The 23,803-nt window shown below is 39.6% G+C and overlaps 2 protein-coding genes across 15 annotated transcripts in view; one reads left to right on the forward strand and one right to left on the reverse strand.

Moving 5' to 3' along the window:
* PRKD3 (protein kinase D3) overlaps positions 1 to 3,741 on the forward strand; it is a 61,509-nt gene extending 57,768 nt beyond the window's left edge. For all 13 annotated transcript variants that reach the window (XM_060692403.2, XM_060692404.2, XM_087883023.1 and 10 more), the window contains 2 exons: positions 152 to 237; positions 1,451 to 3,741. In XM_060692403.2, the coding sequence (XP_060548386.1) occupies positions 152 to 237; positions 1,451 to 1,624 (260 nt within the window). In that variant the 3' untranslated portion in view covers positions 1,625 to 3,741. The remainder of the gene's footprint in view (positions 1 to 151; positions 238 to 1,450) is intronic.
* On the reverse strand, positions 3,383 to 23,717 carry NDUFAF7 (NADH:ubiquinone oxidoreductase complex assembly factor 7). Of its 2 annotated transcripts, XM_034428179.3 has the most exons (10): positions 23,374 to 23,717; positions 20,110 to 20,273; positions 19,291 to 19,371; positions 18,999 to 19,109; positions 17,681 to 17,888; positions 16,586 to 16,644; positions 14,985 to 15,098; positions 8,322 to 8,465; positions 6,019 to 6,192; positions 3,383 to 5,010 (listed from the first exon to the last, which is right to left on the reverse strand). In XM_034428179.3, the coding sequence occupies exons 1-10, from the start codon at positions 23,531 to 23,533 to the stop codon at positions 4,828 to 4,830; spliced, it is 1,398 nt and encodes a 465-aa protein (XP_034284070.2). In that variant the 5' UTR covers positions 23,534 to 23,717; the 3' UTR covers positions 3,383 to 4,827. The 2 variants fall into 2 exon arrangements, with proteins under 2 accessions (XP_034284070.2, XP_087739150.1); XM_087883024.1 differs by lacking the exons at positions 16,586 to 16,644; positions 17,681 to 17,888 and having other exon boundaries at positions 4,170 to 5,010.
* Positions 23,718 to 23,803: the final 86 nt, after the last annotated feature.

The raw sequence follows: 23,803 nt of genomic DNA on the forward strand, positions 1-23,803 counted from the left end.
AAAAATTGTTATTTGTATCACTAAATAACTTTTAACTCTTCCTCCAGAATAAATGTATCCATATATATGAGTGTGAGATGGGTGTGGGGAATAGATAGAATGATGGAAAATGATGAAATATTTACCCTGATTGCTTTATTTGCTTCCTCAGCTACTGATTTAATAAATAATTTGCTTCAAGTGAAGATGAGAAAACGTTACAGTGTTGACAAATCACTTAGTCATCCTTGGTTACAGGTAGAGTTACATACCATACTAATATGAATCATATCTGACAAGTCTGCAATGAACTGAGGCCTTGAAAATATTTAAGAATGTTAGTCAGTTCAAACTTTCTATCATCTTCCCTGTCCCATTTTTTGGAGGTATTATTCTGCCTTTTTAACAGGTTGTGTTCAATTATCAATAATACTCATGTATTTATGTATTACTATTGGCTTAGATACTTTTTTATATTTATTGATGTCCTCCTCCTCACTCTGAAAGAACATGGAGCAGGCTGTAGAATAACTTTGGGTTTACAAAAAGCAAAAAAGAGCCCCACTTAATTATTCAGATTTAATGGGTCAACTCAAATGGAGAACCTAGATGATACCCACTCACAGGATGTCTGTTGTTTGTCCTCACCAACTATTTATTTATTTATTTAGTTAAGTACATATTAGATAATACATATACGTATAAGCATGAATTGAATACATAAAATAGATACAAATAGAAGAAACATTAGGACAGGGACGGTAGGCACGCTGGTGCTCTTATGTACGCCCCTTACAGAACTCTTAGGAATGGGGTGAAGTCTTAGGTTAAAATTTTGGGGGTTTGGGGAAGAAACCAGAGTCAGTTAATTTTAATTAATTAATTAATTCACAATTAATTTGGTGGCCTCTCTATGGAGAGAGGGGCTTAGGATAGCTGATAGCTGCATTGGAGCATCAAGAAGGCAGTTTCTTGTGGCCTTGGATACATAACGGTTAAAAATATAAAGCAACACTAATTCTCACATTTTTTTTAATCCCCCAAATCAAATCTATTCTGTAAAATTTGTAACATTGCCTAACTTATCCCATGTATTCTACTAGCTTATATTTTCTGTTCAGCTTTTAAACAGTCAGCTGTTTTACCAGGTATCCAATCTTGCTTCTGGTTTAAAATATTATGCATCATTTTGTTTTTAAGGTGAATAATTTCTCTATTAAGTATATTCTTTTGCTTGGAAAGGCCAAAGCAGATGGAATTGTCTAACCTACCATAACTATTATATATATATAAAAAGCTATGTTGGATTGGATGTGGTTAGTAGTTTGATGGGAGATAAACTCTAAAGAAAAGGTTTTTTTGAAGGAAATTATTGTCACAAATACATGCATCAATGTGGTTATTGGGAAATGAATTTGTACTGTATTTTGAATATTGTTAAATTTTCCATTAAATTTTTTTCTCTTTGCAGGATTATCAAACTTGGCTTGATCTTCGGGAGTTTGAAACTCGCATTGGAGAGCGTTACATTACCCATGAGAGTGATGATGCTCGCTGGGAAGAACATGCATATGAGCACAATCTTGTATATCCCAAACATTTCATTATGGCTCCCAATCCAGATGATATGGAGGAAGATCCATGATTCATTGGAAAAAGCATTTTAACCAAGTTCTGATACTTTGGAACAATTGATGCTTTTAGTTGTTCAAAAGATTCAGTGTCTAAAGCTATGAAGGCAAGATCCTGCATCACTTTGTGGATGGACATCTGGGAAGCATCTTTATCTCTCTAGTTTCTATGATTATAAATATCATCCAGCACTGAGTTAAAAGCCATGAAGTATTTCTGTAATATTGCCTTATTGGTACATCACAGAGATGTTACTGACAGCTTATGTACACAGAGACTTGATGTATGTGAATTTTCTTCTTCTTTTTTTGTAATTTACACAGTAACAATTTTTAATGTTTTCTACTTCTTATCTATTTAGGCAAAGATACTATTTTCTGGTATTTAGGTAACATTTATAAGGAAGCTATAAAGAATCATGAACATATATGCCATGACCAAAAACTAGAAATATGCAAAACTTTTCATTCTGAAATGTCTTGAGTACAAAACTTCATGAAACTTTGCAAACATCCTTTTCAAGTGCAAAATTGAAAAAATGAGGCATATAATTCAATAAAACAGTTTGTTAAGCTATGGGAATGCAGAATAGTAATAGTACCTGAATACCATACACACTGTACAAGTTACTGCAACTTAAGTTGAAATTCTGATAATGTGTTCTCATCTCTGCATATATCTTTTTTTTTAAATTGCAAGATTCCTTGGCCATTTTATTACCTAGGCACTCCAAAATAAAAATGCTTTTGTTACTTTTCTACCTTTCTAGCAGGTTTGTAGTCACTTTCTGAGTGCAATTCTCTAAAAATTAGATGCTAGAAAAATAGATAATTGAAGCATTTAATATAAGAAAGCTATAACAGAATATAATGCAATTATTTAATATGAAAAGAATATCATTTCATTTTTATATTGGTTTGTGTTAGCCAAACACTCCTATTTTCAGTTGTAGCATTTTCTAATATCCCAATTTCAGATATTTTATAATTGACAGACCTTTTTCAAGATGATGGGAAGTAAAATGCAGAAAGTTATAACCTCATCAATTCATTTTAATCCTCATCAGTAGTAACAGTCAGAATGAGTTCATGCGGAATGAATAGTATTTTATTGATAGATTACTCCTTATCACTTAATAATTAATGATGGAAAAATTGAGGGACTGTACTGAGAAAGACATACATAGGTATAGTCTTAATCAGAATTAAATCTAGAAAAAAGATATTTCTCTTTTCTAGCTAATGAACTAATAATTTGCCAACTGCTACCTTGCCCGCATTAGATGTTAAGAGTCAGGATTGGAAAAGATATCCACTGCAGAGATGGGAGATGATAAATACATCTTGCTGATTGAAAGGTAATATTCAAAACTACTTAAAGATATGCTGGAAACTGACATGGAATAGTTGAAAATATTCTCTCTTAGACTGAAAATGCCCGCGCAAGCTAAATCATAGCCTAATCTCTATTAGAACTGAACGTATCTGTTTTTCCCTGTCTTTTTTATAAATTTATGCCAAAACAGAATCATAGATGTTCCCAGTGGTATTCATTAACAGGGCTATTGTATATATCTCCTTAGAAATATATCCCACTGAGTTGAATGGGACTTACTTCCAAGTGAATATGTAGAGAGTTGAATAGCTATAATTTAAATAGTTGCAAGTCACTTCTAGAGAATGTATTGTACTTCATGTTACGCCTGTTAGGTTATTCTTTTGTTTTCAGGATAACAATGTTTTATAGCAGTAGAACAAGAATACAAATGTTATTGGGGCCAAAGAAAAAAATAACTGGAATGTTTTTATTCTATAAAGATGTTACACATACTCTACAACAATAAAATTGCATAGCTAGCATTCTTAAACTGTTCCTTTGAACGCCTAAATTACTGCATCAAAACTTTAAATTGGCATTTGTTCTGGATGAATTTGTACCCAGAATTGCATTAGCATTAATACTTCTTTTTGAGGTTAAGTTGCATTCATCGAAAATAGTGCTGTATTGATTCTAGAAAATACTTTAGTAAACCCTATAGTCTTAAAAGACACTGTCAAGTACTTTTTATATTTTTATATATCTCATTGTTTGTAAATATCCTCTAAGCTTGAAATAAATTTTATTTCCCTACTGTGTTTTTTCCTATTCATAAAAAGACTTTTGCAGTAAGAGATCTATTGAAATATATTAAAATGATTAGTATTACGGTATTGTCAAGTTAGTTTGAATCTGTTATGTAAAATTTGGTCCAGTTCTAGATTTTTCCTTAAGCTCACTAAGATGCACTACTGGAGTGAAATATGATACAACAGCCAGTGTTTTCAATGATATTCTTGGCAATAGCTTGTAGCAAACTTGAGCTGCAACCTTTTTGAATAGCCTCTGTTTAGCCAAGTCATGTTGGATGTTTTATTATTATAAGCATGATATAAGAGTTATGGAATTTAGGAAGGAGTCCTCAGAAATTAGGACAGGCTGCTTAAATTAAAAAACAAGAATGAGCCAGTGCTTATATCGTTTTCTGTCCTTCATTTTTCTGAAATGAATTACATACCATATTAACACATTAACCATTTATTACAACAAAATAGTACAGAGCTGCATTTACAAATGAAAAGGAGCTTGCACTATTACTCGATTTGTACTAGCTCTCTGTTTTCTGAAGATAACCTGCTCGCTAGTAGCCATATACAGGTAATCCTTCTTATGACAATTGAGACTGAAATTTCTGTTGCTAAGCAATGCAGTCGTAAAGCACAGCCCCATCACTTAGTGATGGCAACTCCCTGCAGTCCTGGTTGTTGTTTATTGAATCTGTGGCTGTCAGTGGGGAAGCCAGCAGGAAGTTGCAAGCCCCAGGTTGGCAGGGAGTACTGCTAGGTTGAGAAGGGAATGAGGGTGTGTGTGAGAGCAGTGAAATTATTTATCCCACAAATTTGGAAATTCTCAAGGGGGGGATTAAAGAGCCAATTTTAATTATGAAACCCTTTCACAGTACAGTATTATACATTTTTTTTTCATCTAAAACTCCTGCCTTTCAGCAGTATTGTTTTGTTTTTAATTTTACCATATCAATGATTCCCTATATTGGCTACATGTTACAGGAGTATGATTGAAATCTTCCACTGTTAAAGTCAACTCTCTTCCTAATAGATATAAGTATAAATCCTTAGGGAAATCTAGAATTTTACCAGAATGCATATTCTGATTTGGGGTTCATTTCCATAAAAGTTCTCCAAAGCCAGCAACAGGTGATGAAAGTGAATGATCTAGCTTAAGTCTGTGATGAGGTAAAAGGGCAAAAAAATAAAAGCGTTCTCCCATTTTATCCATGAGCATTTGATAACCTTGAAGCAGATGACTTCGAGTGATTGCATCATCAGCATTCTGCAGTAGAACCTACATTAAAAAAAGATATTATTTTCCCATCCCCAAATTCACTCCTCTCCTTCCTAATCTGTATATAACATGTAGTTTTAGGCAGGGGTGAAATGCTCCCGGTTCGGACTGGGTCGCCCAATCCAGTAGCGATGGAGGTGGGTGGTTCGGAGAACCGGTAGCAAAAATCCCTCCCCACCCCCACACCCATCTGAGCTGCGCAATCATCAAAGGCTTTTTATTTTATTTTTAAAAGCATTTTTTCTACCATCTCTTCGGCCAAAAAAATGCTTTTAAAAGTAAAAAAAAAGCCTCTGCCGATCAGGCAAGTCAGCTGGGATGTCAGAGGCTTTAAAAAAAAAAAAGCCTCTGCCGATCAGGCAAGTCAGCTGGGATCATCAGAGGCTTTAAAAAAAAGAAAAGTCTCTGCCGATCAGGCAAGTCAGCTGGGATGTCAGAGGCTTTAAAAAAAAAAAAGCCTCTGCCGATCAGGCAAGTCAGCTGGGATGTCAGAGGCTTTTAAAAGCATTTTTTACAACCTCTTCCGCTGAAGAGGTTGTAGAAAAAATGGTTTTAAAAGTAAAAAAAAAAGTTGGCCATGCCCACTCAGTCATATTACCCCCCCCAAGCCACGCCCACAGAACCGGTAGTAACAAATTTTACATTTCACCACTGGTTTTAGGTATCAGTTCTGTCTGTTGAGTAAATGCAAGAGTCAAAAGCAATGATTTAAAAAGACCAAACAACTTTTGATTTCTTTTGTTTTCCTAAATAAAAGAAACAGTGGTTAAGATAGAAACCTAGCTTCAATCTGACTTCAGCTCTGAAATTTTCTCTTTTTGTAAGGGCCTAAAGATGTGGTTCTGACAGTTGGCTTGGGGCCTGTTTTATATATATATATATAAACCCAACTTACCTCATAGGGTTGCTGTTCAGATAAAATGAAAGGGTTTCCCTACATAAGTTGCTTTGAGCTCTTGGTGAAAGCAGGCTATTAATGAATAAATTAACTACAAAATTAGTCCTCACCTGCAATCTAACATCAATGCCCATATTTTTCAAGAATTCCTTTTGCTTTAAAGGTCCCAAAGTGGCTACTCTTTTCTGTACCATTCTTCGCAAGTAGCTGAAATCTACATCAGCAGTGAGATCTGCAGATCCTGGTGACAGTAATACATCATGAAGTTTATGACCACGGAATCCCTGAAAATAGAAAATAAATAAATGTGTGCTCTGTTAGGTTATGGGTGGTCAATTTTATTTTTGAAGGTAAGAGTCCTGATTATTGCTACCCTGTTTGTCAGGGAATTAGGATTCTTGCATCATACCTTTTTAAAAGAATAAATTATTTTCCAGACTTTTAAAAAAGTGAAATATAGAAAATTAGTCAACTCTTATTTGATTCTGTCCTCTCTAAAAAGGAAGTAGGTACCTAGGCAATTGGTTTGAGTCTGGAAACAAAGGGACTATGCAATGTGAATTATTTCAAATATTTAGGGCCAGTGGATTGCATCCAAGGATATTAAATTTGGATGGTTTCATGAAATCTTTATTAATTATATTTGAGAAATCCTGGTTAACATGAAGTAGCAGACAACTGAAGAGGTAAATGACCCTCATCTGGTGGGGAGTGGGGGAAGAAGAGAATCAATGGAAAGGCAGACCAGACAGCCTGTACTGACCTGGGAAAATGTAAAATAAATTGCAAGTGATTACTAGGTAAATGCTTGGAAACACACAATACTCAGAAGCCACTATGGATTTGGCAGCCACAAAGCAGGATAATTTTACTTTGTTTTCTGATTAGTAATTCCTTATTGTGATTGTCATATACAGTATCTTGATTTCAGCAAAGTATCTGACAAACTATCCTTGACATTTTTAAACAGCTTAGTATGTCTGTCTTGATGGTGTGTCTATAAAATGAATCTAAGGTTGGCTCAACAATCATAGTCTAAGAAGCTAATCAATAGTTCTTCATAAAGAATGAAATGTCAAGCAGCTCAAGAGTGGGAAGCTCTTCAGAGACATGGATGAAATGCAGATATAAACTTCACTGGCATATTGAAACAGCAGTCATAAAACACAATGACAGTCCTGGAGATGTGGGGAGAGCGCTACAGAATTTATATCAAATCATACTTCAAATCCTGCTTTTATAAAGTGGGAGGTTTTAAACTAGCCTTTTCCATGCATTCAGGCCTGTCTATTGGAGACAAATGTTTACATTTTTTTCCATTCCTGCTTTTCTCCTAGATAGCTGTTACAGGCTGGGTTGGCAACCTTTCACAGTCAGAGCCCTAACATCAGATATTAAATGAGAGGCCACAAAACTCAGTTCTAGGGATGTGCTCTCCCTATACAGGAAGAGGGGAAATAATGCTTATCAAATCTGCAATTGACACATTACTGGGTATGACAGCCAGGACTCTTGAAGATAGAATTAACATATTAAAAACGTATTCAAAAATAATTGAATAGGTTAGCAAAATGGGCTAAAAATAATGGAATGAAACTTGACAAACGCAAAAGTATGCACTTAAGAAACAGGAAAAAATGCATACAAAGGGGAATATCTGGACTGGGAACAATATGTGTGAAAATCATCTTAAAATTGCCACTGATCACAAGCTGAATAGAATCAGCAATGTGCCAGAGCTGACAAAAAGGCAAACTGAAGAATAGTTTCTAAATTATGGGAAATATTAATTTCACTGTATCTTGCATTGTTTAGATTTCATCTCAGTTCTGGGTGCATCGCTTTATGAAAGATTCAAACAAATTGCAACAGATACAACAAAAGGCAATAGCAATAGGTAAGAATGCTGAAACTCATAAGGATAAACGGAGGGATTTAACTATGTTTAGTCATATGAAAAAAATAGGGTGATGACAAAGCATTCTTTGAGTACTAGAAGAGGTAGTGCATGGGGGTGGGGGAGGGAGACAACACACAGTCTCTGTTATCCCAGAATAGCAAAAACTAGTGATAAGAGCAGTTTCACATGGAACCAATTAAGAGAGAAGTGGTTAACTGACTTTAACTGGAAGAATTTAAGAAGAAGTTGGATAGTATCTGGGTACATTAGTGTTTTGTACTAAGCACAAGTTTACAGGTGATAGCATAAATGGCCTCTTCCAAATCTACAATTTTTATTTTAAAAGGGTGTAACTTTTCATTCAATATAAATAACTTATAATAGAGTGCAATAAATCTGAATATTTGTAGGTAGGAATAGAAAAGTACTGCCAGTTTGTATCTCTTCCTCTTTCTACCACCCAACTGAAATCCACATATTCAAACTACAGTGAAGTTATACGAATCAACTTACTCGGAAAGTATCAGTTTTGGTTCCATCATGACCATAATCTATAATCAGTGCTGCTCCTCCATTGTTTTCAACATTAGAAGCGAGCTTCTGGATGGTGACACCAGCATCAGGACATACTTCCACATGATCTCTGGATTCTTGATCCTAATATAAAATATAAATTGAACTATAATTGTTAAAATGGGCATTGGTCTTACCTTAAATGCCAGATTTCTTGAGGGGGGTGACATTGTCCAGATGAGGGTTATATCAGTCGGATCTGATGCTGGCTGAGTCATAACTTTTGACCACTCCCCTTGCTCCGCCCCTTTCATGCTCAGTTTTGACGAAGGAAGGCCACCAGAAGTATCTCCAACAGGAACCACCGTTATCAGGAGGAAGTAATTCGGTCCAACGGGACAACTGGAAAAAAACTACTGAACAAGAACAATAAACTGTACAGGCACTGAGACAGAGGGAGGGGCTGGACAATGTCACCCCCCTCAAGAAATCTGGCATTTAAGGTAAGACCAATGCCCAATTTCCTTGATGAGGGTGTGACATTGTCCAGATGAGGGACATACCAAAGATTTGGCTGTCTCAAGGGCGGGATGTCGAAGGGCCTGGAGAGACCCTCGCACGATGCACCTGCTGCAAAACCCTCCTGCCAAATGACGCTTCAGCAGAAGCAAAGGTATCTATCTTGTAATGACGAATAAATGGCGAGGGGGTAGACCAGGTGGCTGCCCTACATACCTCCTCAAGGGAGGCCTGAGTTGCCCAAGCTGCTGAGGTAGCAGCACTCCTAGTGGAGTGGGCAGTAATGCTATTGGGAACAGGAATCGCCTGGGCCTGATATGCCGAGGCGATGCAAGCCCTGATCCATCTACCAATTGTGGCAGAAGAGACTTTGAGCCCTAGGGAGCCTGGCAAAAAGGAAACAAACAAAGCCTCTGACTTCCTGAAGGGAGCAGTCCTTTTGATATAAATCTTTAGGGCCCTCCGTACATCTAAGGTATGCCACCTTCGTTCCAAGGCATGAGAGGGCCGGGAACAGAAATTGGGCAAAATAACCTCTTGGGCCCTGTGAAAGGGGGAATTAACCTTGGGAATAAAGGAAGGGTCCAATCTCAAAATAACTGTGTCCGGCCGGAAAACACAGAGATCCTCCCTAACTGAGAGGGCTGCCAGCTCCGAAATGCGACGGGCTGAAGTTATGGCTATAAGGAAAACCACCTTAAGGGTGAGAAAGCGAAGGTGAACCGTGCGGAGGGGTTCAAAGGGAGTCTCAGTTAAAGCGTTAAGGACCTTGGGCAAATCCCAAGTAGGGTATCTATGAATCGAGGAGGGCCGCAAGAGCCTGGCTCCTCGCAGGAACTTTTTTATCACAGGGTGCTGAGTGAGTGGTCGGCCGGATGGACTGGACAAGGCCGTAGACAGAGCCGCCACATGTCTCCGAAGGGTACTATGGGCCAGACCACGGTCAAACCCATCTCTGAGGAACTCCAAGATCTGGGCAGGTGAGGCTGAAACAGGATCTATCTGCCGGGAACGGCACCACCTATAAAAAGCGAGCCAGGAGATATTGTAGAGTCTGACTGTGGATTTACGTCTGCAGGCTTGAACAATGTGAATCACCCTATCTGAATAATTGTCCTGCCTTAGACGGGCCCCTTCAAGCGCCATGCAGTCAGTTGGAGCCACTGAGGGTCCGGATGAAGAAGGTTCCCCTGACGCAGTACAATCTCGTCTGGTGGAATCCTCCAAGGGTGAAATGTGGAGAGACTGACCAGGTCTGCGAACCACGGACGGCGTGGCCAGTGGGGAGCCACGAGGATAATTTCTGCTCTGTCGGCGATGACCTTCCGAATCAGGGCCGGAATCAGAGGCAGCGGTGGAAAGGCATAGTGAAGACCCGGCGGCCAGGTGAGACGGAGAGCGTTGACCCCTTCCGCCCCTGGCGTCGGGAACCTCGAGAAGAAGCGAGGAAGCTGATTGTTCAGGTGTGTGGCGAAGAGATCTATGGCTGGGATGCCGAACCTGTTGCAAATCTGATGAAATATGTCGGGATGAATCTGCCACTCGCTGTTGTCCACCTCTGTCCTGCTCAGGAAATCCGCCTGTGTGTTTTCCGACCCCGCAATGTGGTCCGCTCTGATGGAGAGGAGGTGTTGTTCTGCCCACTTGCCCAGGCGAAATGATTCCTCCATGAGGCGCTTTGAGTGGGTGCCCCCTTGACGGTTGACATGTGCCTTCGCCGCCATATTGTCTGTCAACACCAGAACATGACGGTGTTGCACGAACCGGTGAAAGTGCGTGAGAGCGAGACGAATGGCCTTCAGCTCCAGCCAGTTGATAGGGTTGGCGAGGTCTGATGCAGACCAACGGCCCTGAGCCACGTGTGATGCAAGATGAGCCCCCCATCCGTGAAGGCTGGCATCTGTAGTGAGTACAAGTCGGTCGTGATTCATGAAGAGACACCCCTTGTCGAGAGAAGGCGATGTCCACCAACCTAGCGATCGCCTGACTGAGAGTGGAACTTTGACTGTTAACATGGTGTGAGCTTGGCGTTTCTTTTGAAAAGGAAGCAGGAACCACTGCAAGTGGCGAGCGTGAAGGTGTGCCCATGGGACGATCTGGACGCAGGAGACCATCTTGCCTAAGAGCTTGGATAGAGTGGCCAATGGAACTGATGGAGTTCTGCGAATGAGAGCTACTAGGTCCCTGATGTCTGACCGTCGTTCCAAGGTTAGGTAGACGGTCCCCTGGGCTGCGTCTATGATGGCGCCAAGATGGGTGATCCTGGTGACTGGCACTAACTGACTTTTTTTGTAGTTGACCAAGAACCCATGGTTGTTCAGGGTTTGAATCGTGAGGTGTAGGTCGTGTAAGGCTTGCTCTTGAGAGTGAGCCTGAATCAGAATATCGTCCAGGTAAGCCTGGATCCTTACCGGTTGTTGTCTCAGGTGAGCCGCCACCACCGCCAGGACCTTTGTGAAGACCCTTGGTGCAGATGCCAGTCCGAAGGGAAGAGCCCGGTATTGAAAATGCTTTCCTGCATAGCTGAATCGGAGATACTGTCGATGCTTTGGCAGGATGGGAATGTGAAGATAAGCCTCCATGAGGTCTATGGAAACTAGAAAATCGTTGGGACGAATCCCTTGAAGAATAGAGGTTAGTGAACACATTTTGAATCTGCGATACACTATGTATGAGTTGAGATTTTTTAAGTCCAGAATGGCTCTCCACCCCCCTGACCGCTTTGGAACTACGAACAGGATGGAATAATACCCCTGTTTCCATTGATCGTGGGGGACCTCCTCTATGGCGTGAATCTGTAGTAGGTGCTGAACTGCTTGGTTCATTAATTGACGTCTGGATTCGCTTTTGGAAGTTGGACATTGAAGAAAGCGGGTTGGAGGCCTGGAGAGAAATTCCAGGGGGAGGCCGAATTTTACAACTGAAAGAACCCAAAGGTCTGAAGATGACCTTTCCCACCTGTCCGCGAAGAGGGACAGGCGACCCCCTACTGGAGGATTTGGTAGTGAGTCACTTACGACTGCGGGACTGGCGGAAACCAGAACCCCGAAAGGACCGTTTGGGCTGGAATTGTCTGCTCCTGTCCCGAAAATATTGACGGTCCGAGGATCGATAGGATCCCTGAAGATATTCCTGCCTGGAGGGGCCTCCCTGGGGGTAGGAACGAAAGGAAGGCCTTCTGTAATATGGAGAGGGTCTTCCTTCAGCCCGTTTGTATGTTGAGGGCAAAATTTTTCGCTTGTCCCGTGTCTCTACAAGAAGAGGGTCAAGTGATTCCCCAAATAGTCTGTTTGCAGAATATGGAGCTGCAGCCAAGCGCCATTTGGCCTTAAGGTCAGCAGGCCATTGGCGAAGCCAGAGCATCCTGCGGGCTGAAACTGTAGAGGCTAAGGCTCTGGATGCAAATTTGGCTGAATTCAAGGTTGCATCAGCCGAAAATTGAGTGGCAGCAATGATTTTATTAATATCCTGATGAAGGCGAACCTCACTGGGGGGTACCCTTGCCTGTAACTGTTGAAGCCAAAGGATGGTAGTTCTATTAAAAAATGAGGCTGATGAAGCTGATTGAATTGCCCATGCCGAGGCCTGATGGTTCTTTTTAAACAGAAATTCTAACTTTTTGTCTTCTGGCCTTAGACCTTCAGAAGTATCCCCAGTTACGTATGAAGAAGAAGAGGAAAGGGCCGCTACAGGACTGTCTACAGGTGGAACTTGCAAGAGTTGAGCAAACTTTGGAGCAACAGCATAATATTTCTTATCTGAACCATGTGCAGATGCCATGGTTGCAGGCCCAGCCCACTGTTTCTTTACCACGTCTATGAACAGTTGTGGAGTTGGTACATAACAAAGTTGAGGGGGGGGCTCAGAAAAAGGTCCCTGTAGTCCACCCTTTTGAGCCTCCTGCATCTCTTGAAAGTATTCATCTTCCTTTAAGGCGGCTGTTAAGCGAGCCTTATGCAATAAAGACTTGAATTTATTGGGGGGAAATAATCCTGTAAAGGCAGGTTGATCTTGGATTATCCCCTCATCATCTGATAGGTCAGAATGTCTCTCTTCCTCAAACACAAAGGCTTCACTAACTCTGGAGGCTGCAGGAGAATGAGAGCCAGTAAGACTGACTGCAGGAGAAATTCTAATACGGGCAGATCGCTCTGAAATAGCAGAGCCAGAGTGGTGACCATGAATATTGGCTGCCATTCTAGAAGCAATGGCCTGTTCAATCAGAATTCTCAATCCTTCTGGCACATTTTTTAAAAGATCTTCGGGGGTTAGCACAGGCATAGAGGATTCACCTGTTGAAGCAGCTGCAGCTGCAGGCCCACCAAATACAGGAGTTGCAGGGGTCATTAATTGACTTGCAAAGGGGTTTTGCAAATTGCTTTGGTCTTGTTGAAGAACATTACCCTCTCCCTCCGAAGACCAGGCCTGGCTAACAGTTGAAATGGGAGGAGGGGGGGTAGATGGGGGGGGGTCCCCTTATCAGGCTCAGTTGCAGGCACTTCACTAGCTTGCTTTTCTAGAGATTTATGCCTCTTTGCTAAATCCTTCTCCTCAGGCTTAGAAAGGTGCTTACGTTTGGAAGTTGATTTCTTCCCAGTGTACATAGTATTTTCCTCCCCATGGGAAGAGCGATCCGCCATCTTTAGTATACTCACTGCGACCACGATGTCGACTGGAGAAATAGCTTTTGGTTTCAGTTTCACCACGTGGTTGAAATTTGAGATGGCAATGACTCTGGCGTTAAGCACGATGGCTGCCAGGTCACACTTGAGCAGGAGGAAAACTCTGCTCTGGAGGTATCTGTCTAGGCAAGCCTAGAAACGGACCTCCTCAGCGCCCCCCCAGCCACAAAGAGAAAAAAATTAAAATACTGGCTGGAAATGCCACAGGGGGAGGCAAGAAGAAGCTTGCTGCCCCCCCCAAACTTGCAGACTCGTTGGTGGCAAAGCGGCAAAAATTTCCTTTTAAAATTGCCGCGGGGCTTCAATTAACCGCTCTACAGCTGATCAGCGGTTTTGGGATCGCTGTAGGGTGGGCGGCGGCCCGATTTGGCAATTTCCCTTAAAATTAGGTAATTGCTATTATTGTTGGTGGTATTGTGGTCTAGGGCCCCTTAAACAATCGTTGGTGGGATAGATCAAAAAAATCCCCCCCAAAAAAGACAGGAAAAAGAAAAAGGAAAAAAGTTCCCTTTTAAAATGGGGCTTTCAAAATGGCCGCCGCCAGGAGCGAAGCAAAGCCTGCAGCTTAGGAGGCTCTAGCAAAGCAAAACCGGCAGGCTACAATAGAAGGGGGGGAAAAAATTTAAAGGGGAAGTAACAATTTTAAGCTATAGAAATAAAAAGGTGGTCAAAAGGACTTACAATTCTGTGATATTGAACAGACCTGGGCTGTATAGCCAGATCTGTAGGAGATGTTTCTCTCAGGCCGACTGAGTCTAAACTGAGCATGAAAGGGGCGGAGCAAGGGGAGTGGTCAAAAGTTATGACTCAGCCAGCATCAGATCCGACTGATATAACCCTCATCTGGACAATGTCACACCCTCATCAAGGAAATCGAACCATAATACCATGTTGCAATATACATCTTGTACAAAGGACAGTGATTTCTGAATTATTACTCTCCTTGCTAAGCACCATGTTTATAAGAGAACAGGAGTGTTTCAACAGAACTTCAATTTCTAGACAGATTTAGGAGAAATATAGCAATAAATTAATTACATAAATACTATCTTAGTAAAAGATTCCTGAAAGGAATTCATATGAAGAAGTTAACTCTGATGCATATGTTTACTAGAATATATGACATCAGTTTTAATTTAATTGTAATATTAAACATTTTGATTAAATCAAGGTAACGGACTTAATATTTTGCTGTGAAGTAAATAGACCATTACTGCCTTTCTAAAAACAAAAAAGGAATATTGCACATTTAGTTCTGTCTGGCATAGCTCTTCCATATTACTACAAGAGAAATGCATAAAACAGCGTCTGAAAAGAATTTATAATAGTTACGATTGCTTCCGCTAAATACATTTTAAAGAATGATGATCTTGGACCATTATAGAATTGCAGTACAATTTCAAAAGAAAAACACACCAGATTATATAACCTAGAAATAGAATTAAAATAATCAGAAATTTACATGTATGAAGGATTTTGAGGCAGGAGTGGCAGATGGTGCAAGGACAAATCGCAGCTTATCAGAAGCTTCTGGATCAATATCAACAAACAACTCACGCCACCCATTTTCTGTTTTCTGTTAATTGAAAAGGCAAAATAGAATACCATGGATTCATTGGATAAGTATACTGATTATCACTTCTGTTTAGGCTTGTTTAAAACATGAATCTCAAACTTAAAGACTAATAATTTTTAATTCTGGTGTTAAGTAAAACGTTTTAAAGACTAACATTGGAAGTTTTTCATTTAGCAATTTATACAACGAAGTGTATCTCCAGCTCAATATTTAAATTAACAATAAAGCTTCATAAACAAATTTAACTTTAATTATACAGTTAGAAGTATTTTTGTTTTTAAATGTGCCTATATGCATAGCAGCATCTCTGAAGTGGATTGTAGACCATGAAAAAAGAAGAAAGGACAAAATATCTCAGGGTAGATATTTCAGAATTTTGTTGCAAAAAACTGCTGAAGCGCAGAAGCTACATTAGTTATTATGGTAGTCTGCACGCACAATCCTGCAATTTCGGAACTAAATTCTAAGTATTGGAACATTTGTTAGTAATAGCACATCTAACAGACCATGATCACCCATGACTAGATGACCTTGTCTAATGGGTTTGCTCAACAACTGCAGCATTCGCTTACAATCACAATTAGTGCTGTGCATTGAGGACTATCTGTAATCATGAATTTGATCTTTCCTTCTCTTGCATTTGTGATTGTGCATAGGGTTTCTCAAATTCATCTGCTGTGGGTCCATGAAATCTGCTGTGTAATTTACAAAGCGTGATAATTACATTATTCTTTTTGTTTTGTGACTTATGTAATAAGTACACTTATAAGATTATATAGTTACTTGGAATATGTGTCAATACTGTAGTTATAAACTTATATATTTAATATTACATAAAAACTCCGGTTTCTTATATATTAAAGAATATATAATTGAAAAGTTCTCAATAATGTGACTTTTTTCTTATTTGCAAATATCACATTAATACATTCCTCATAGAATTTATTATAATAGCTACCGTATTTTTCAGACTGTTAGATGCACCAGAGTATAAGACACACCTAGATTTTGAAGAGGAAAACAAGAAAAAAAATAGTTTTGGGCCTCTGTGCGTCCTGTTTTTGCCCTCTCTGGCCCCCAGGAGCACTCTGCAGGCCTCCCAAACCCTCTGCGCGTCCTGTTTTTGGGAAAAATGGGCCCATTTTTGCCCTCCCGAACCCCCCACACGTCCCGTTTTTGCCCTCCCCAGCCTCCAGGAGCAGGCCTCCCAAACCCTCTTTGTGTCCATTTTTGCAAAAAACGGGCTCGTTTTTGGCAAAAATAGGACACGTGGGGGCTTTGGAGAGGCCAAAAATAGAGCTGTATTCAGTCTATAAGACGCAGCGACATTTCCACTCACATTTTGTGGGGGAAAAAGTGTGTTTTATAGTCCGAAAAATATGGTATCTTAAGGTTAAAAAAAAGGTCCCTATTTCTACAGCAAATATTCAGCAAATACTCTAAAAACACTGAATAATTTTTAAGCCAAAACTTGTGTGTAATCATACCTGAAATTTATGAATAGGCAGAGCATCAAGAAATTCATGTGCTAAATAAAAACTATTGCCTAGGTAGAGTGGAAAAAACGATCAGTCAAAAATAAAAATTCCTTAATTTCTTTAATATACAGCCAAAATCTTTATTAGGAACTATTTTTATGAATGACTCATTTGAGCTAAATCATGGGTCGAAATTTATGATTTTAGTGTACTCAATTATATTTCAATATATGTTGGAGGAGTAAGTGCTTTTATTTTACTTACCAAGAAAACTGCATGTACAAATGAGAAACAATGACTATTGACTGCTGGAGAGAACCTTTCTATCTAGATTAGAGGTGTCAAACTCATGTCGTCACAGCGGTGTCATGTGATGTATCGGGATTTTTTTCCCCTTTGCTAAACAGGGCGGGGGCAGCATGTGATGCATCCGGCCCGCGAGTTTGACACCCCTGATCTAGATGGTTCCTGGGAGTTGATACCTATTTGAAACCTTAATGAATCAAGACTTCTGGATTAATTTTGTTACATACAGATTACAGATTTAGTTAGAGTGCAGTACTGCAGGCTACTTCTGCTGACTGCTGGCTGCCTGCAATTTAGCTGTTCAAATCCCACCAGGCTCAAGGTTGACTCAGCCTTCCATCCTTCCGAGGTGGGTAAAATGAGGACCCAGGTTGTTGGGGGCAATATGCTGACTCTGTAAACTGCTTAGAGAGGGCTATAAAGCACTGTAAAGCGGTATATAAGTCTAAGTACTATTGCTATTGCTATACATCAATAAAACAAACTTGATAGAATTTGTACACAAATCCAAGAGGATGCTACAGGCTTAACATTTCCTGAAATAATTCTTAAATACAAAATGAGGGTCTACTGCAAAACTATGTTTACAGACATAAACAACTGACTCTTTCAAGGATTTAATTGGATATTTTGAATGAAATGTTTTCATGTTCATTAAAGCCAAACCATAGCTACGTGTACCTTAACTCTAGATTATCTCCCTTCAATGCAAAATTTATCTTAATTTTAACTATTGACTAATAAATAATTCTTAGTTTCAACTACTGACTGAAAAGCAATAAATGAAGTAGTTCTTACCTTCTGGCACTTCATTCAAGTTTCTATACCAGAAAATTGGTATTCCTGTCTTACTAATTCCATGCATGTAAGCACTGGAGCTTTCTGGCAACTCTACTTTCTCTTTTGTCAGCACCGATGCCTGCATTTCACTTAATTTTGGACTGACTTCCACCAAATGAATAGAAATTTCACAGTTAGCAAGTATGGAGCTCAGCTGAGTAAAAACCTATGAGCACAGAGAATTACTGTTACAGCTTACATCTACTATCTGTCTGTTCATTCACCCCACCCCCCAAAACTGGATTTGGAAACAAGAATCTAACATATTTATTTGGTTGGATAAATCTAATCTTTTTCAAATTTATTTGCTGCCATCATTACCCTGTTTTAATTCATTTTTTTGTCCTTTTCCTCTTCTTTCTTTTTTCAAGCTTTGCCTATTCTTGTAGCACAATATGCTAACTACCACATTAGCCTCAGTGTCCCACTCCACACCAGTTCTATGTCACTGAGATAAATCTCTCAGGTAGCATACAATATTTTGGAATGTCTACAAATTGATTCTGGTGGCAGTGGTTAAAGTGCAGTATTTCAGGCAAACTCTGCCCACAGCCTGGAATTCGATCCTGACTCAGGCTTCCATCTTTCCAAGGTTGGGAAATGAGGACTCAGATTGTTGAGAGCAATATGCAAGTAAAGCTTCTATGTTGTAAACTGCTCAGAGATGCTAAAATTCTACAGCTATTTTGTATTAAAAAGAATTAAATAAAAACAAGTCACAGTAACACATAGCTATGGCACAAAACTGACACTTAAAACAAATAGACAGTTGACAGTTGAATAAATAGACAACATTGGAAGACACTTTTACTTTGGTTTATGCTTTTCTCAATTTAGAAATGCTGTTTTGTGATACAATATTGAGACAAAATAGGTTAGAATTTAGAATAACACAGTTGGAAGGGGCATTGGAGGTCTTCTAGTCCAACCTCCTGCTTAGGCAGGAATTCCTACATCAGTTCAGACAAAAGGTTATCCACTCTCTTCTTTAAAACTTCCAGTGTTGGAGCATTTACAACTTCTGGAGGCAAGCTGTTCCACTGATCAATTGTTCTAACTGCCAGGAAATGTCTCCTTAGTTCTAAATTGCTTCTCTTCTTGATTAGTTTCCATCCATTGCTTCTTGTTCTACCCTCAGGTGCTTTGGAGAATAGCTTGACTCCCTCTTCTTTGTGGCAGCCCCTGAGATATTGGAACACTGCTATCATGTCTCCCCTAGTCCTTCTCTTCATTAAAATAGACATACACAATACACAAAAAGACTGTTTTTACTTACCCTTAAAATATCGTCTATAAGACTACCTCTTCCTGGGCCCAGTTCCACCAGCTGAAATTTTGGAGATTTTCCTGTAGCCATCCATTCACTAATAAACCAAATACCTATTAACTGAAGAAAAAAAAAAGCTTTTTAAACTGCAAAACTGAGTGATACATGTGTGTATATATAATATATATAAAAATCACAGGGAAAGTAAACCTCCCCCCCCCCATATTTTGCACATAATCTTAAATGCTTGTAATTTAGATAATCATGCACATGAAAAAAATAACTGTACTTTTATAGCTACCTCTCCAAATATCTGACTTATTTCAGGTGAAGTAACAAAATCTCCCTGTTCTCCAAACATATCTTGATGCATATAGTACCCCTGTGGGAAGAGAAAAAGGAAATTAAGTATTTATTATTTGCAACACTCAAAATCTTAATCCTTGATTATATTCTTCTGCTAGTCTGCTTTAATTCAGAAAATTTGTAATAGTTCTCTAAGAATGATAAAGTATACATGAAAGGTTCCACACCTTGCAATATTATTTATCAAATGTATATAGGAAGCTGAAATTATGTAATAGCAGATTTGCTGCAATGTAAAAATAAGGTTTGAGATGAGAAAACAAAAATCCTTTGTTTAACATTTATATTTTAAAATGAAGAAGGGCTATTTATTTGAGTAGAAAAGAAGGGACGAGCAAGGATCCTTTGGGAGAAGGATATATATACATACAGTGGATATATCTATACCTCTATCTATCTATCCATCCATCCATCCATCCATCCATCTTGAATACATAGTGGAAAGAGGAAGTTTGAGAGTTCATAAGATTGATGCTATATGGAACAAAACTGTGACTGAATCTGTATGTTCTGCATTGAATACCACGAAGCCTTGTCCCAGAAGGTAAGAAGGAAAACAGATCGTGAAGTAAATGTGTAGCATACCAGACAATCTTGCAGACCTTGTTCAAGCATCATTTATATGCTGTGTTCTGGATAGAAGGATGTGAACTACCAATAATCTTTTCTTCCATCCTCACCACTCTCTACACTGCCTTCCTGTCTGTTTTAATCCCACAAAGCTGACTTCTATATATTTAATATGTCATCATACCTTCAGTGGATTTGTCAAAACTTCCCGCATATATTCAGCAACTGTAATAGGACCAGTTGATTTTATTTTCATAATGAGATGTTTCAGCATTGGAGTCATGAGGCTTTTGTCTGCTGCTTTATTTTCTGAACTGAAGTGCTGGCATCTCAATAGAGTGGAAAAACCTGCATAAAAAGAAACATGACATATCCTCAAATAATCAGTTTTAATATGTGAAATACTTTTCCAACTATTCATTTTCGTATGTTATTTAAATGGCATTTAGATAAGTTGAAACTTCAAAGGACTAAGCTAACATTTAATTAATTTAATTTTGTGCAACATTCAGGCAATTGATCAGTCCTCTTAAAATTCTCCCCTTCTATTGTGAATTTTTATTAGCTTCTGGCTTATTTTAATGAATATGTGCTATTTCTACTATTGTTATTATTGCTACAATAACTAATGTATCAAAAGCTGGCATCCAAAATGTCTAATCTAAATAAGTTCACATCCTATTTGTTTTCTTTACTGATTTCAAAATTGTAGATTTTTAGCACAATGAATTTTTTGTAGATGGCTTCCATCACAGGGCTGACTAAATTCCTCAGACTGACTGCTAATTCTTCAGGCTAGTCCACCTCAAAGTTATTATAAAAATACAACTGCACAGCACTGAGCTTGCAGGAAAAAATTAGGATATACATCTAATAAAATTGAATAAAGCTAAATAACCAGCTATTGGCATTCTACCACATGCTGGTGATAATATAATTACTGTAAATATTAAGTTTGTCCCAAAGGTGCTTTTTAAAGAGGTAACTGGACTTTTTCTTTTGAGACGTTTCACTTCTCATCCAAGAAGCTTCTTCAGCTCTTGGATGAGAAGCGAAACGTCTTCAATGAAAAACTAGGAAGTCCACTTGCCTCTTGAAAAAGCACTTTTGGGACAACCATGATCTGGATGACTGAGAATTGTCCATAGACCCGGGTGGATAAAAATTGATGATTTTTTTTTAAAAAAAATAAAAAACTCAGATTTTTAAAATTTAAATCGGATTATTTTTATTTTTATCAAATTTATTTTAATAAAATGCTTTTGGAGTAAAAATCTATCTAAAGATAGTTTTGTATTTGACATACATTAATTATTTAGTTTATTCAGTATGAAATAGAGCTAAGTTATGTAGCATCAGGCTGTATATTCTGCAATATTTACATTTTTGGTAAACTCATTCAATGAATCCAAGCTCTGCAAGCTGAGATAACATGCACTTCATTGATGTATTCCCACAATTTCACAGTAACCATGAGATAAATTATAAAACAAAGTTCAGGAATTCCTTTATCCCATTGTTTTGCAAATCTATGTACACTACAAACTGTATGATTGTTTGAAGAGAAAAGCATCTGTACCACCAGGCTCTAAGTGTGAGGAGGAAGGTCAAGCAGCAAAAATGAAAGTGAAACCTTCTAAGCAGCTTATAAATATAATATTAAAGAGCACCTGTCATTTCAAATCCATTATGGCAGTGCCATTAGCGGGCATCTGATCACCTGCTGCCTGCCACATCCCTCACTTTGTTGTGTCACTGCTGCACCAGCCATTCCATTAAAGTGAATGGGACTGTCGGTGAGTCAACAGCGGGTCAGAGGAGGAGCCACTGCGGGACAGACATGACAGTTGCTCTTTAAAAATTATGAATTTAAATCGACTTGATTTAAATCAAATCCACCCGGCCAGAGACATTAAAAGTTTGTTGAACAATGTTCTTTTCAAGACCTTCCTGAATTGCAAGTAGAGATTATTTAAAGGAAGAGAGTTACAGTTGAAAATCACTGCCATAGGATTCCCACCAAGGACTTCCTAAAAGGCAGATCCTAAGTATCCCTTCTCAATATAAGTGCAACAGAGCAGTAAATTATACATGAAAGAGAGGGTCCTGGAGATATCTGGGAGATGGACATCTGGGGAGAGGTACAAGTACACAACTGTAGAATTTATTTTACACTCTATGCATACTATCATAGCAGTTTCTTATAGCTTCTGTTCAGTGGTGGGTTGCTCCGGTTCTTGCGAACTGGTAGTAAAAGCGGCGGGAGGCTCCGCCCACCCGACGTCATCATGAATGATCTGTGCAGAAACGCGCATGCGCTCCCGTTGCAAACCAGTAGTGAATATAAGTAGAACGCACCCCTGCTTCTGTTCTAGGAGCCAAACCCTTACAGCAGGGATCCTTAAACTGTTTAAACAGGGGGCCAATTCAGTCCCTCAGACTGTTGGGGAACCAGACAGGTTGGATGAGCGTGACTATGTGGCCATGTGACTGGGTGGGCATGGCCAATTTAACGGTCCAAGCAATACACACAAATTAAACTTTGATTTATTATGCTCCTGGGGGTGGAAAGGTTAGTGAAGGGATGTGGCTGCCTTGGGGTGCGTATGAGGGATTTCTGTGTGTGTGTGTGTGTGTGTGTGTGTGTGTGTGTGTCTCCCTCCCTCTCCCTAAAGGCCAAAAATGGGCTCATTTTTGGCCCCCGGAGGCCTCCACATATACCGTTTTTGATCTCCCTGGCCTCCAGAAGGCAGATGGGGACCAGCGGGTAGGTGGGGCAGCCTCGTGGTCTTGTATGGGCCGGATTACCCGGACCACGGGCCGTAGTTTGAGGACCCCTGCTTTACAGGACAAAAGCAGACCAGCCCTATGTAGTAATGAGTGGCAAGGGAAAGGGCAATTTTAATCATAATGATTACAGAAATATATTATCCATCATATTAAATACATATACATACATAGCACTATTTTTTCCACTATGTATTCAAAATGGGCTGATTAATATATGTGTATATGTACAGCACATCTATAGGACATGTATGTGTTTGCATGTATGTGTATGGAGTGTGTGCGTATATGTGTCTACACACACACATTTTCTTTTGAGAGTACCCATCAAAATTTCATTTTTAATCTGTGCCAGTATGTCCGCAGAAAAAGTGGTAATAATAAAAAGTGACAATAAAGGTTATCTTATCTGATTATCTTAAAGAGAAGCAGCGGCCACTTTAGATAGAAGCACCTACCAGCTATTGTCTAATACTAAAAAAAAAGCAAGCTCGGGACTTGGCTGGTAGTTTTACTCCTTTAGTTTGAGGTGCGGGAACTGCAGTAGGTGCAAAAAGCAAGCCTGCAAGCCCAGCTTGGCTTCACGGAAACTCCAACCCGCTTATATTTTAAAGTTGCAAATTTGGCACCGAAGAGCATCACGGAGCTCCACAAGACTTACTTCGGGATAAAGGGGCACAGACTCGCGCATTCTGGCGGGCCAAGCGAAGAGGCCAGCCCCTTGCGCTGTCCTTGCTGCTAAGGAAACCAACGGAGCGTCCGCACCGCACGCCGAAGCGCGCGGTTTGCCACACAGCGCATCCTGAAAGCACGAGCCGCATTGCCTTAAAGCAGTGTTTCTCAACCTTGGTAGCTTGAAGATGGGTGGACTTCAACTCCCAGAATCCCCCAGCCAGCAACGCTGGCTGGGGGATTCTGGGAGTTGAAGTCCACCCATCTTCAAGCTTCCAAGGTTGAGAAACACTGCCTTAAAGCCTTCTCGCCGTTCTCAGTCTTGCCTCCGCGCACAAGTCCTGGCAGCTCGCTAAAAGCGCTCTTTCTTAACTAACCAATTCGATCGACAGCCGAGGCTACGGTTGTCCTACACATGT

Source organism: Pantherophis guttatus, chromosome 1 (assembly GCF_059756535.1).
Source record: "Pantherophis guttatus breed Tessera chromosome 1, ASM5975653v1, whole genome shotgun sequence".
Classification (NCBI taxonomy): domain Eukaryota; kingdom Metazoa; phylum Chordata; class Lepidosauria; order Squamata; family Colubridae; genus Pantherophis; species Pantherophis guttatus.